The 15,290-nt window shown below is 37.8% G+C and overlaps 1 protein-coding gene across 1 annotated transcript in view; it reads left to right on the forward strand.

Annotated features, from left to right (window-relative positions):
- The window catches only part of PTPN3 (protein tyrosine phosphatase non-receptor type 3), a 115,907-nt gene that overhangs the window by 22,449 nt on the left and 78,168 nt on the right, over positions 1-15,290 (forward strand). The window contains exon 2 of the mRNA XM_021528763.3: positions 6,737-6,891. Within this exon, the coding sequence (XP_021384438.1) occupies positions 6,754-6,891 (138 nt within the window). The 5' untranslated portion in view covers positions 6,737-6,753. The remainder of the gene's footprint in view (positions 1-6,736; positions 6,892-15,290) is intronic.

A 15,290-nucleotide genomic window follows, 5' to 3' on the forward strand; every position in this document is an offset into this window, starting at 1 on the left:
GTAAGATGTTCCCCAACAGAAATAATGGCCCCAGCGCAGCTGCATGAGTGTACATAAGTTCCAGGCAGCAGAACTGCAATAAGGAAGGGTGGCTAATTGTGGTGCGTGGCTTTCCTGCACCGGGTACTGCAGCTGCTCACATTGCTGGCATTGCCTTCAGTATGATATGGGTTTAGTGGGATCTCAGTGACATACCAGTCAGGGTACAGTATAATGCTAGAACTCAAAGGTATATTTCCTCTCCCATCCCTTTCTTCCTTTCTGTCTGTCTTTGATGTTCATGTGTGATCTTGCTGAATCCAGAGTTTAAAATAGCTGGATTTCCCATTAAAACACTTTGGAATATGAATTTATCAGGGTTGTGTTATAATGAAAAGCTAAATGAAGTGCAAGGAAGGCTTGCAAATCGCTTAATTACTCTATTTTATGCACTAATTAAGCATCTAACATCTTGTAGTGGTGTAGGGATTTAAAAAAAATTTATTCACCTCCATATATTGGATTCTCTTCTAAGAGGCAATGACTACTGTAGATTGGTAGGTACCTGATTCCTAGGCATAGGAACAAATCTACTTGATTTACTTATTGGCTTTTAAAAGTGAAATAAAAAGCTATATTGCAATTCTGTGCTGACTAGATGACTAAAGAGTATTCACAATTGCTTGTGGTCTGGCTTTTGTTTTTAGAATGAGCCTTTCTTCCTTGTACCTACCTTCATTGAAACCAAAATGCTTTGAAGTACATTCTAAATAAACAAATAGAGGTGTCATACTGTATGTGGTCTACCCTGAAGGCTTATTTGTGGGTGAACTCCAGCATTAAGGGCTATTAAATGAAGAAGAGGTATCATTAAATTTTACTGTGGAAGGATGTTTTCTCTTTGCTGTGTTCTGTACTGGTTCTGGTAAATTATGGGCTGGCAATATATGTTAATGCAATTTTCGATAACAGTGTTAGAATACTTTGCTTAACCTATTGGTTACTTACATGGCAGATGTAATTTTGCTGTGCTTGAAAATATCATAGGTGCCATAGCCACTGGAAACAAATCTAAGTCAAATCTTTAATTTTATTAATGTTGATTTTAATCTTGGCTTGAAGAGTCTATTATATCGCTGCCTTTCTTAAGAGCAGTGGTTCGAAAACTTGCAGATACTGCTTTGGAAGTTGTGTGTGTATCTACACACATGCAGCAACTTTCAACATAGATATTAACCTTTATTCCTATTCTAAGGAAGGCCATGCTGCAACAAGTCTTTTATTTTTTGTATCTTAGTTTGGAGGTATTTTTATACCATAAGTTGTAAGGCTTAATCATCTAAGGCTTTCATGCTTGTGCTATATTTATAGTTTAATTGCTTTGGATTGGATTTTTTTTAGCTTTTATTTTTCCTCGTGATGTGAAGTTTCATCATGCTTCTTCTGTCTTCCACATTTACTTTCTATATAACTAACATGAATATATCAGGAAAACTTTGAGGAAATAACTACAAATAAGGGTAAAATAGTGACCTGCACACACTGCTCAAAATGAAGTTTATCTTTTACTTTGGTTGTTGCTTGAGTAATGTCTGGTAATTTGTATTGTGGTCATTACCTCTTGAGATTTTCCCAAGCGAAATAGAAGAGCTGAATTTTTATTAATAGTGAGGTGTCTATTTTCTTATTGGGAATGTAGAAAAGATGAAGCATTTCCTCTGCAGAAGGTGGAAGCAGAACCTGGTTTTCATACATAGTGAGTTAAGCCTAATTCTTCTATTTGGAAAATATGGTTGAATAATTTAGTTGTTGTTAGGATGCACTGATGATAGATATGGCTTTGAGGTGTGCAAGTAATTCTTAACTACGTGGCCTGATGCATGCTGAAGAGCATTTGTATCAGTTGTCTAGGGATTTACATTGTCACAAAGGCACCTTTACTTTGTTATACCTCTTTCCATTCCCACATCATTTATTTGGTATCTTTTTAGTAAAGGAAGAGATAACCATAAAATGTAACTGTTATTGAAAGGACACACAAGACTTGGCCATGTCATTAGTACTACTGGTTTTCCCTTCCTTGTCAGGGGTAGTCACTCAGACAATGAAAGTGGGTTGGAAGCACTACCCTTTTGTAAATGACATTCCCACAGATTCTGTAATATATATGATTTTTGAGAGGCCAACATTTTCAGTAAAGACTGTAATAAACTAAGAAAAGTTAGTACAGTAGTCTCCTTGTAGAAAAAACATGCACCCATTTACAGGAGTAAATTATCCCTATTGACCTGAAGAGGTGGAGGTAATAAATAATTATAAAAAAAAAACCAAACCTCAATCACAAGCCCAACAAAACTATTCACAGTTATACACTGTTATGTGATTATATGTAGAAGGCCCTTGAGTGTATACTCAGCAAATCTGCCCTTGATTTAATTATTTGGCAAAAGAAGAAGTTAATGGCAGTTTTATTGATAATGGAATCTTAAGTTTTTAAAACAGCAATTTCTGAGCAGTTGGAAAGAAATAAAATGCTGGTATGGAAAAAAAGTATTTTTAAAAGTCAGTCTTCAATACAAAAGATGAGGTAAACATGTTATTTTTGTTCTGCTTGACTGCAGCAATACTGTAGGAGAAGGCATACATAACCAGACCTGTCTAGAAATGTGTTTAATGTACTTGGAAAACATTAACTTCTTTCCATAGCTGTACTTGTATTTGTTTCTCCTGTAAGCCTACTGCATGATTTCATTATGGGATAGAATTTCACATGTTTGTTTTGTACTTTATAACTGTGAAAATAACAGTGTTTTCAGTGTGTTTTGTTTGTTTAATTAAAATACACCTCCCAACTTCCTGGATTTTTTTAGAGAAAACATGCTTATTTTAGAGAAAGGAAAACAAATACTGAAGTATTGACTTGTTGATTAAATTAAATTGTCTTTCGGGTTTTTAAAAATTTTGTTTCATTTTTGAATCAGCCTCCTTCCTGAGGCTACAAACAGGAACTGAGATTTGCATGTAATGGCTGGTTCTGGTTGCTCAGGGCTGGAGGGTGATTGCCAGGGCTTAAGAGCCCTTGTCTTAGAAGCATCAAGTTTCTGGTTGTGCTGGGGATTTCAGTGGCCCCTCTCCCTTCCTCAAAAGCAGTTGCCATTGCAGGTTCCTTCATATGCTTCTACATGTTGTACTGGGGTCCATAAGCCATTCCAGTAATCTGACAATTTAAAATACAGCTTTAAACAGTTCACTTATGGATGAAAAGTCATGGAGCAGGTGCCAACAACTCAGCTGCTCACCTGTCTCCTGTTCTCCTTCCCTTGCCCTTTAGGCTAGAGATTCACTGAGATGTTTCTTGCTGACTTGCTGAGCATGTGAAGTGGGACGTGCAGAGTGGTGTGGGCAGGTTCCTGTGGTGTGACACCCATAACACAGCTCCCTGAGGAGCTCTTGGCACAGCGGTGCTCAAGGCCATGGAGGTGGGAAGTAGAAGGCCTGGCTTTCTCTGCAGGGGACTCCAGCTGGTGGCAGGTTGCTAGGGCTTGATTAGTCCCCTTGAGCTCCGGTTGACTGATAGCTGTGGCATCCAAACACTCAGCCATTTGTGCCTGTCTTGGCACAGCTCCTGTGATCAGCTGGCTTTGTCAAGGACAGCCTCAGCTTGCTTGCAGTAAGCACAAACCATAATCTCTGTGTTCCTGGTGTGATTTTACATAAAATGGTAAAAAGAAAGGAATTGCAAGTTTTCATTTGTGAACCCAATGCAAACTGGGAACAATAGCAGGTTTGATTTCCTCATGATTAATTTCCAACTTACTGCTTCACTTGGGGATTGGGCACATAACGCAGCATCCAGCAGATCACCAAAAGGTGTTAAACCAGAGGTAACTAAAAAACTAGCACAAGACTACAAATTTCAAACTAAGCACCTCTCATTTTATAATGAATTGCAGTATGTAAGTATGTGTTACTGTTAGTTCTTGGATAGCTTAGGTTATCCAGGAGACTGGGTTTCCTACAGAGGGACTGTGGTATGAAATAGACCTGTAATTACTTGTGCTACTATGCAGTCACTTAAATAAAAATCATCAGTTTGGTTTATTCAGGTTAATTTATTTGTAGTTAAAAGAGTTTTTTTGGGGTTTTTTTTGGTTTGTTTGTTTTTTTTTTTTTTTTGCTGGTGTTTTTTTCTTTTTTTTTTTTGTGGATAGCAAGCACATACATACATATATATATATATATATATATATATAAATGATATTGATGCTATTTTATTGGCTTCTGCATTTGAAGCTTGAACAAGTGAGTAGCAAGAAAAAGAATAATGCTGTGCTGGAGAGGGATTATAGTTTTATAGTTAGGTATCAAAATGTCTGAAGGGTCTCCAAGTGTAGTTTACCTGAAGCATGTTCTGCGCTAGGGCTTCAGGGGCTGAGCACTGTTGGCTCCTTCTCTCTGGGTAGATCAGGAGCAGGGTACTGGAGACTCCTTTGGATTGTTGTGCTCTGCTGAAGCCTGACAAAGTTTGAATATAATTAGGGCATAGAAGAAAGGAATGGTAGAAATGTAAGATTGTTGGGCATTATAAGCAAAAGGGTAAAATAGCCTTTTTCCCTTTTTCCTCAGGAATGGAGAAGTCTGTGTGCTGGGACCATTAGGTGTTGCAATGCAGACCGAGCCCTTAAGGCCAGGCTGATGAAGTTTTGGATCTGGCTACCAAAACATTCTCTCTCATCTAGGGGTTGGCCCACAGTGTAGGATAACCTTCCACTTACCCATCAGTGGACTAGTGGGTAGAGAGCTATTTCTGCAAATGAGAAGGGATTTTTTGCCAGCTGATATGGAGAGTGGAAAAAAGACTTTGTAGTATAATTCATGTAGTCCCTTGGCTTTTTGGTGGAAGGTGAACACAGTGCTGAATAAATAGTTTAAAACTTAGCTGCTAGAAAATTAGAGAATGTGAGATTGAAGGCTTCCTCTACAATCATAGTTTGTCGTCAGCTTTCTGTATACTCTTGATAACTCTGGATAACTGTATGTTTTATTTAACAGCAACCATTCCTGAATTAGCCTATTTTCTGGATATAAAAAAAGAACAAAACCAAAACTATGATTAAATGCAGACTGTATATCAAGAAAAATTTCAAAGCAATAGGAGTGTTTGGTGGTTTATATGGAAATATTTTTCATACTTCTCCTAAAGATTACCTCTTTCTTTTTATCCCTCATTTAAAAACAAAAGAAAAGAAAAGAGCCAGAGAAAAGAAACATCTAAAATCCCCAACCCACACCTTTTCTGAGGAAAAGAATGCATGCTGGCTAAAAAATGGGTCTTGATATCTTACAATTTTGATTTTAGAAAGTATACAGTGGTGAACTATCAATTGGCTGACCAAAAAAAACCATGAGAGTGTTGTTGGAAGTGTTGAATGCTAATGTGTGTCTGACTTCTGAGCTGTCTGTGAGAAGGCAATTGTTTTAGCTGCTTCTGAGTATAGATTACACAGAGTTGATTGGAGAAGGATCACTGTGCTGCTTTGTTGTCTTTGCAACCCCAAAAAGACCACTTTATACAATTTTACGTTTCACGGCTCTTCATGCTTTTCATGTTTCCCTTTCAAAGAGATATGTAGTCAATGAAATTCTTTGGTATTTTGAGTGATTTTTTTTTTTTCCTAAATTGCTCAATTTCTGTAGCTGCATAAAAGAAAAGCCAGCCTGTGTTTTAAGGCAGACACACAAAAAAGGGGAGATGGCAAAACAGTGCTCATATACGTCCTGTCTAGCTTGGTCAGCAGTATATGTAACACTCATATTATGCAAATCCCTTTGTAGCTGTCCCCTTATAAGTGAGGAATGGTTTGGTAATTGGTATGGTAATTAACCTGGAAAATTATCCTCTGCTTCGCTTGCCAACTGGCTTTAAACACTGCGATGTTAATTGGTAAACTGATCCAGTGAAGAGAGGCTTGAAATGTTTACAGGCTTGTCTGCATTTAATTCACCTCTTATTTCAATGAATGGCTTTTTCTGTTTAATGGGATGTTCTTTTGTTGGTTTTAATTTGTAAATACTGGTTTTTAGAGTTTTGCTTTTCATGAAGAGTTTTTTTTTTAAAGAAAAAGTCTAAGTAACAAAATAAGTTCTTTTCTTATGGCATGTTCTATGATTTAAATTTCTGGCTTAATGAATTTATGTATGCTAGACTGTAAAATATTGACATGTTTTAAGGTTAGTTCTGCTTGCCTTACATATGGTGTTTGCGTATATATTCCTGAAACAAGTGTTACTTGATAGAACCTGATTTGCATTAACTCAAGACTGTTTTGTCAGTTGAGAGTAAACAGAATTATTGTAGTGGAACTTGTATTGTAAATGCATAAATATGTAGGAAATGTAAAAGTGGGTAAGGGGTTTCCTAGTTACAGATGATAAAAACTTGTCTTGACAATGCCTTCCTACTTTATAGTAGGTATTTGGGGTTTTTTACTGATTTAAACTGTCTAACCCAGGTATACATTGCAGGGATTACCTGTAATTCTCTTGGTAGTGTTCAGATTTACAACATGGGAACCCCTCTATATTTATGCATTTGTGTTCTGGTTTACGACAGGCCAATTTTACAACTTATTCTTTTCTGTAAGAAGCATTTTTTAACTTGGGGTGTAATGAGGTCTTCATGATGTTGTAAGTTACTCTGAAAAACAAACATAGAGAATTATAAGAACTGTCATTAAACATAATTTTTGTTTTATAGGTTATTCAGCAATAGTTATGAACTCCCGTTTACGAGCCTTAGGTGGGAGGATAAATAACATACGAGCATCAGAGCTACCAAAAGAGAAAACCCGATCAGAAATAATCTGTAACGTCCACTTTTTGGATGGCTCAGTACAAAGCTTCAAAGTCAACGTAAGTTTGGAAAACTACTTTCTTTTTAAATACATAGAAATTTGTTTGAAACTGCAGATGAAATATAGGACCCTGAGGCATGGTATCTCCAAAAATTGTTGAAGATGTAGTTTTGTCGTAACAAACTGCAGAATTACTGCTTATGAAGTGGATTTTAAAAGTGCTGTTTTAATTTACTGTCCAGATTATATCTGGAACTCTATATGATATGGGAACCACGAAGAAAGAGATCTGATGATCATTATCAACTATGAATAAGTAATTCATATTTAAAGGGAACTCCTGAACTGGGATGTGCTTCTCCTTCAAAGGACTAGTAAAAAGGACTCCTCCTAGAAGAAGGATGCCTTATAAATTCCTGCAGTGATCTCAGTACATATTTTCAGAAATGCAAAGATGATGTAAACAGTGAAGACGCTGTGGCTCAGTAGGACCATTCTGTTCAGTCTTTTGTACTTCAATGCAATCTCTTTATTTGGGTGTGGGGAGGGAAAGGGGAATAATGGATGTTTGTACTCTGTATTTTTAGTGTATTTTATTCTGCAAGGTTGATAATCTTTAGTACTGATTTAAAATATCAGTTCATTTTTAAATGAAAAGAAGGGAAACTTCTCAATCAGCTTTCAATAGAATTATTTGACCATGCAGAAAAATTGTGGATAAATTTAAGATTTGTGTGTATTTCTTTATATGTTATTTATTTTATCAGATTTACCTTGTTTGAGATGAAACGTTTTGCTGAGTAAGCTGTATTGTTTAGATATCTTAGACTACATTATGCTTTCTAGTAGGACATTCAAAACTGCATCTAAAAGTTGTATTTTCCCAAGTCTTATTACAGTTCTCTGCAGACTGACTTTGGATATTAATTGAAATATAAATTATCTGATAGATTAGAAATGTTATTTTCACCATAGTATATCCAGAATTAGTCTCATTTTAGTATGCATTTTGCATGCTATGTAGTCTCATTTTAGTGTGCATTTTACATGCTATATGTTCATATATCTGTATAATATTGGGGAGTGGAGTAGAAGGAGAATAAGTAAGAGAAGGACCAGCATGTTTCCATTGTTTGTCTCCAGCATGCCCTAGGAATTGTCTTGTCTGTCAGTGAGCTGACATAATTGCTACCTGCCCTGCACAAGGATCTGTGTAAAATGAGGAATTCAAAATGGTTTTAAATCCATGCATAGTAGTATATGTGTTCAAAGAGATGTTTGCACAGCTTTAGGTGTAGAGCTTGGCCTGAAGTCCAGCACTATACATGAAACTTGCTCCCCATTTCCTCCTTTGAGCACTGAGTGCAAAATGGGAGCCATTGAGAAGGAACTGTCTAGACCTTAAAGCAGCCTTCTGGTACCTAAAGAAAACTGGAGAGGGTCTTTGTACAAGGGCATGTAGTGATACAGCAAGGGGGGACTAGCTTCCAACTGAGAGAGGGTAGATGTAGATGAGATATTAGGAAGAATTTCTTTGCTGTGAGGGTGGTGAAGCACTGGAATGGGTTGCCCAGAGACCAGCTGCAGATGCAACTGTTCCATCCTTGAAAGTGTTCAAGACCAGGCTGGATGGGGCTTTGAACATGGGTCCCCATGGTAGGGGAGTTGGAACCAGATATTTAAGGTTCTTTCCAACCAAAACCATTCTATGACTTTTTGAAATTCTGAGCCCAACTGGTTTCTCTCCATACCTTCAGTGTATCCTTAGGGGTACCACTGCTGGTTACCTCCTTCATCCAGGAATTGTAAGGGCCTCCTTTACTGCAGCTGTGATACTTAACCATGCAGGGGTGATGTAGGACTCATTACTTCTCTAAACAAAACAAGCAGGGAGTGCAGCTACCCTGCTGTGTTATGGAGTAAGGAAAGGGTTTTGCAGATTTATGTTCTTTGAGTACTGAGCTGATAATGAGAGAGAACTTGTTACTTGTTACTTTGGCAGAGTAGTGAAGTGGTTGGCTATTTTGTTCAATGTTTTATTTAAAAGTGTTATACTATAGTTCCAGTGAATCTGAAATTTTGATTCATGGTATCACAAAAAGTTCATCAGTATAACTTGTGGTATGTGCTGATTTTAGGTCATCATTATCAAGAAAATTTGCATGGGAGAACAGACATATTCCACTACATTGCTTACAGTCCAGAGAGTATGTTAACTATGCAAGGCTGACATGGCCTTTCTTGTTCCACTGTTATGTGTTTCAGTACTTAGATTGAATATGTCCAAAGTCCAGGCAAAGAATAGAAGGTGCATGGAAGCTGAGAGTTGGAAATGTTCTCTCAAAACCACATTTGAGGCAAAGACTTGACTACATTTAGTGCTGAATGTTGCGCTTGACTTTAACTATATCCAGGTTTTCTTGAGGCCTCCCAGTAAAATTTGGGTGTTTCAGTTTTATGGTAAACTCACCGCTGTCCCTAATGTAATTTCTGTTGTGTTCTAAGACTGTAATGCATAGGCTTTTCACCTGGAGAAAATGTTAGCTGTCATTCTGATATATAGAGAATTTGCTCATATACCATGTATGAGTGTGTTTAATAGGTGTTCATTATATTATGTATATTATGTTGTGCAATAATGCAAATATATCTGCAAATTTTGATATAAACCTGGAGGTATTTTCTTGTTTTGCTCTACTTCGACTCATTTACCAGGAATGACCACTTGGGAAGCATCTCTCAAGTAAACTGACTTTTGAGAGCGTCAGATCACTTATGAACTGCATTGTCTATCTCAGTTAATCTTTTTGTCTTATTACATGGGATTTTTGCTTTTAGGCTAGTTGTCTTTTAGTAATAGTGTTTCCTTCTAGAAAAAAAATGATGAGGCTATAAAAATTCCAAAAGTTGCATGAATTGAAGCTCAAATTGAAAAGAATGTTTTTCCTTTCCTTCCACCTCAGTTACGTTTCTTCTTCAAGTATTTGAGAAGGAGCACGATGCTTAAAATGAACACCCACAATTGCTCTTGGTATATTTAAAAAAATGGACAGAGGTACAAGTCTTAGAGGTTCTTTTTGATTGTGGGTGTGAGTTTTATAATTTTAAACTAATCATAGAAAAAAATGCAATGATGCAGAATTTTTTCAATATCTGTCACCAAGTTTTCCTGCTGTGTATTGTTTGTTAATGCAAGATGGTTTACTGCTACTCTGTGTCCCTGCATGTTGAAAGAACTGCTGTATGAAGTTTCAGGCTGGCAACAAATATTTAGTTTTGTATTTAGTCAGGTCAGTATACTTGACTGGAAAGCAGTAAGACAGTATGAAATTTGATGATGCCTCCAAGGACAGTGAGAAAGTGATCTACCCTACAGCAGGCTTGTTAGTCTTAGCTCTTTGTGGGGCAAGACTTTATAATAAATGCTGAAGGAAAGAATTAGTGGAGGGAAAATTTTTCCAAAGTTAGAATGGAATGACTAACCTCATTTATATGTTTATTTTAAATAATTTCTGTGAGGCAGAGGAAATGCAGTGCGTTAAAACTCTATCCTTGTATAAATATTTTGTATGACCTTTATATAGGAAAATACTGTGGTAAAGTGTATGGAATCTAGAAATGTTATGGGGTGGGCCAGGAGTTGGCTGAGGAGGTGGTTGTGGATCTTGGTGAAAAGGAAATAGTAAATAGCGCAAGGACACTAAAGCGAGTTCTTGACTGTCAGATTTCCTTAATGTGTTGCTCTTGAAACTTTTTCAAAAAATCAAAAATATTAAGTTTGAGGCCTTATTAACAACAAAAAGATACAGGAATATGAGGTAGCACATTATCTTGAACAAGGAGTAATTGCAGTGAGGGAAATCAGTAGTGTAAACTAATAGCTTTTATGAGATGAGGTATTGTTTTCTTACGTTCAGTTTTCAGTTGCAAACAATAGAGAACAGTGGCAGTTTGCAGACTGAGCTGCTCATGTATTGCTGTTCAGAAAAATGATTCTTGTGCACCAGGCAAGAATCTTCAGCCAGTGTCAAGGAAGTATTAACTGTGTTAGTCTTGGCATCGAGGCAACCCTCCAGGGAATGTCACATGTGGATCCTGGCCACTTGGAGACAAAAGAGGGAAGTTCCACTCAGGCAGGCACAGAAAGTAGAACTAGGCTGTTCTGTAGAAGACTGGACCTTAAGAAAGAGCCTGTTCTGTGTATTCTACATGAACAAAATCCTCTACGGTTGAATAAGAGCATCAGGTCAGTAAATAAATTCCAGGAAGAGAAAAGGACAGAGATAGCAGAAAAGCAAATTAGTTGTGTGTTAAATTACTGTGGAAATTAAAAGGAAGTGGTAGCACTGTGTTCAGGCTCATGCATCTTTTAGGACCAAAGGACGTAGGCTGTCTGGTTGCGAATGAGTGTTACAGGCTAAATTAGGAAAAGATGACCTCAAACAGCACATGCCGGGCAGTGGGCATTGTGTCTGAAGGGAGCCTGAATTTGCAAAAACTTAGGTGGTGCTTAGTTGGGAGGTTATTATTACCTGAGAGTTGGGGCAAAGCTTCCGTAGAGGACATGGAGATATGCTTTACATTGCACTGTCCTCTGAAATTGTCACTTTGTACCACTTACCACAGAATGTAACAATCTGAAGAACTTTACATGCAGATTTACCTCTTTAGGCCATGGTTCTAACACTTTCACCTTAAATTTATGCAGTTCTTAGGGCAGTGAGACCAGCCTAGTCCAGGTTCTAGGCAATATTTGACATTAAAAAGTAATTAAGGGCTTTTTTCTCTTCACAGTTGTTTAACTTACTAGAAATTGAATTTGACTAATTTAAATTCCCTAAATGTTGTAGGAACTTGTTGTGGCATGGGTAGAATGTAACAGGTGTTAATTATGAGTGCTTTAAGTATTAATTTTTGGCTTATCCAACATAAGTTGTAATTGATTTGAAGACAGATTTAAGTGGAGGTGAATAGTGTGTGGTTGGTTATGAGGTGGTTGATGCAAAGCTTTTAACAGTTCAGAATAAGGATTGGTAGAAATATCATGAAGGTGAAATAAATGAAAAGTTTTTTTCAGGTGGAAACACAAACTTCTTGAAAATGTTTTTCTTTTCAGTAAAAGCTTTGAAATTCAGAAGAGCTTGTGTCATTATAGCAGTGTAGGCTATTGAGGAAAACACATAATTTTTAAATGGCTCTGTAGAAAAACAGAAGCTTAATTAGGAATGCCTTAAATGCTTGCCCTAATAGTTGATAGGGTTAAGGAGAACTTGATTCTAATGCCCAGTATAGCTGAGCAGTGTTCATGTTTGTTTTCCCTCCTATGGCACAGAGGAGTGACAATAGGATGTGTTGTAATATTACACGTTGTAATATTTGAATATGCTGTGGCTGTGAATTATATTGGAATGGATATCAAAATTCAGAAGCTTTGATTTAACATGCTTAGTCTGCCTCACTTTACACCTGGGTCTCAAAACTGTTAATTTACAAAATAAGTTGAAGACTGTGCAGCATGAATTGCGTAGTCACTTTTAGGTATATAGACTGAAAAATAATTCAAATATTTCTTAAAGCTATGCCAAAATTAAGGAAGTAAACATTTCCTTGAAAAATAACAAAATTCCTTATAATTGGGAATTTTAACAAGAAGACTTGAACAACTTAATATATTTTACTTTGCTTAGATTGCTTGACTGGGTGCTTGATCTGGGCAATGGGAAAAAACTCTGCATTTATTACCAGAGGGCAAGAACTGGAACCATATAATAGTAATTCTGGAAATTATTTTTTCTGAGGAAATGTGGAGAGGCAGAAGAGAAGTAAATAGATGTGTAGGTGGATGAGACTAGTGCTGGCTGAACAGCTGGGGTTAGTGTTGGGAGACCCATGGGAACACTGCAGAGAGAACTCTGCTGAGCAAGAATGTCATAGTGGGGAGCTTGTCTTTACAGGAAACAATGAGAAGGCTGAGTAATTCATGTATGCTGGGGGAGAGGCAGGAATGCAGTTGTGAGGGGATGGGGAGAGAGAAGGTGAAGGCATCTGAATTGGGATGAAAGACTGGAAGCATGGAAATCCAGAAAGGAATTCAGAGATAATGCTATTGTGAAGAAAGGAGACCAAAAGGAATAAGAAGTGTTGAAATTCAAACTAAATGTTAGCAGAAGAATCTGCCCTCTGTGGTCTTGTTCCTGCCCCATTTGTAATGAAACCTGATATTCCTGAACACCTTCTTTCATCAAAGTATCTATCCCATCCCTTGTAATTAGTGCTTTTGGTCATAATAGAACTTGAGAAGCTCATTTAGGTGCTGTCAAAAGTGTACACCATAGGTGTCCAATTAGACTTCTGAGTTGTGCAGGTGTTATGATGACACTTAAAAGTGTTTAACTTTCTGCTTATAAAAACCCAACCCTGGGAAATGAATATGGTCAATGCTAAAGATGAGCTCACTGATGTGAGGAAATGCCCATTATTTCAGAGGGCACAATTGGCTGTTTTCATAGGGCCCTCTTGTGTACAGATATGGGTAATTTCTGATAGACAAATCTCAGTCTGAATGGTGGAGGCAATGGCACAGATGGTGCTGGACAGAGCTGCTTGACAGTGCATGGTTTTGTGTGATGAGGAATGCGTGGTTGCATGGCCCTCACCTGTCACTTACAGTTTGGTTTCTAAGCTGATTTTTTTAAGCCTACGCTATTTCAGAAAAAAGTGGGATTTGATTGGTGCTGTGGATTGACTATGCCAGCAGCCTGTTGGAAAGGTGGGGAGTGGGAATGTGCAGCTAGGGTAGAAGGAGGGCACAAAGCTGCAGCTCTTAGTGACTGCACACGCAGCCTTTACAGGGCTGTGTGGACTTATATTTATTGTGAGATCTCAACTGTTTTCTCTGAAAGTTAAATAAGATGGAAGAGTGCTGGAGAGGAAAAGGTAGTCTCAACAGTTGGGTGTTGCCTACATTGTTTTCTCCACATGTGACTTTACTCCAGAAAAATGGGCACAGCTTTTCGCAGGAGGCCAACAGCGCTATATGGTAACACTGATCATTCAAGTCACAAATGAGCTGCTAGGAGTTCTGCTCTAGCAGTAGAAAATGTTGGATAATATTCCATCCTCCAAAATAAGATGGGCCAAGTGGGTGTCCTTTGCTTGAAATTTTTTTTTTCTTTTTCCATCTTTTTAAATAGAAAGAATGCTCCTATGAGATAAGGAAAGACTATGGAATATGATGCAGTTTAAAGCAATGTTGTACCCTATTAAAAAAAACCATAAAAATCTGTCTTCTGAACAGGACTTACTGGGCTGCTCTATTAGAAAAAAGGGTTTAAGCAAAGAATTGAGTTGGCTTATAAGTGAACACTCTTATATACTGAGCAAGACTGGGGCCAGCCACAGAGCCACAGTAATGTGCTTTATACATTAAGTCCTTTGTTTCAAGTGATTATTTTACAGAAAATCAAGAAATTTCCTTAAGAAATCAGAACATAATAAAACCAGAGCTGAATTTTTAAGAAATTTATTCAAGAGTAAAGTGCAGTTCAAATAATTTTATTTTGCAATTCTGTCTATAAAATTCTAGAGCTAGGATGCTGTACAGCTCTGCACTCACCAAATACTGTCACAGGCAAAGCATACTGAACTTGGGAATAATTACTGAATTTACTATAAACAAAATCAGAGCAGGATAAGAAGTAAAATGAATCTTAAAAACACCTTCCCACCAGTCATCCCTCCTTCTCAGGCTCTACTTCTCCCTGCAGTGGCACAAGAAGATAGGGAATGGGAATTTCGGTCAGTTTGCCACAGGTTGTTTCACCTGCTGCTCAGGAAGAGGAGTCCTTCCCCTGCTCCACTGTGGGTCCCTCCCACAGGAGACAGTTCTCCACAGATTTCTTCAATGGGCTTCCTTATGGGCCACAGTTTTTCACAAATTGCTGCAATATGGATCGCTCTTCCCTGAGGTACAGCCCTTCAGGGTCACAGGTTCTACCAGCAAATATGCTCCAGTGTCGATTTCTCTCTTCATGGGTCTGCAGGTCCCTGCCAGCAGCCTGTTTCACCACTGGCTTCTCATTGATGCACAAGCTCCTTTCAAGCATCCCTGCTCTGGCATGGGACCCTCCACAGGCTGCAGGTGGATCTCTGCCTCTCTTGTGGGACTCCATGGGCTACAGGGATAGAGCTGCTTCGCCATGGTCTGCAGGGGAGTCTCTGTTCTGGTGCTTCTCTTATACCAAGCTCTAGCCACACAAACCCAATACAGCAAGCTCGCTATTACTTAGTAGCATATTTAGGATTGCAGTCTTGTTAAAGGGGGTTTTGTTTTTTTCTTTTTGTGTTTGGTGGGGTTTTTTTGGTTTTTTTAATGGAATTGGTTCATAGTGTTCTTTGGCAGAAGTCGGTTAATCTGTTCTCCACAATGCCATGCAATGGAGATTATTTTTTGGTTTG

Source organism: Lonchura striata, chromosome 1 (assembly GCF_046129695.1).
Source record: "Lonchura striata isolate bLonStr1 chromosome 1, bLonStr1.mat, whole genome shotgun sequence".
In the NCBI taxonomy this organism is placed as follows: Eukaryota; Metazoa; Chordata; class Aves; order Passeriformes; family Estrildidae; genus Lonchura; species Lonchura striata.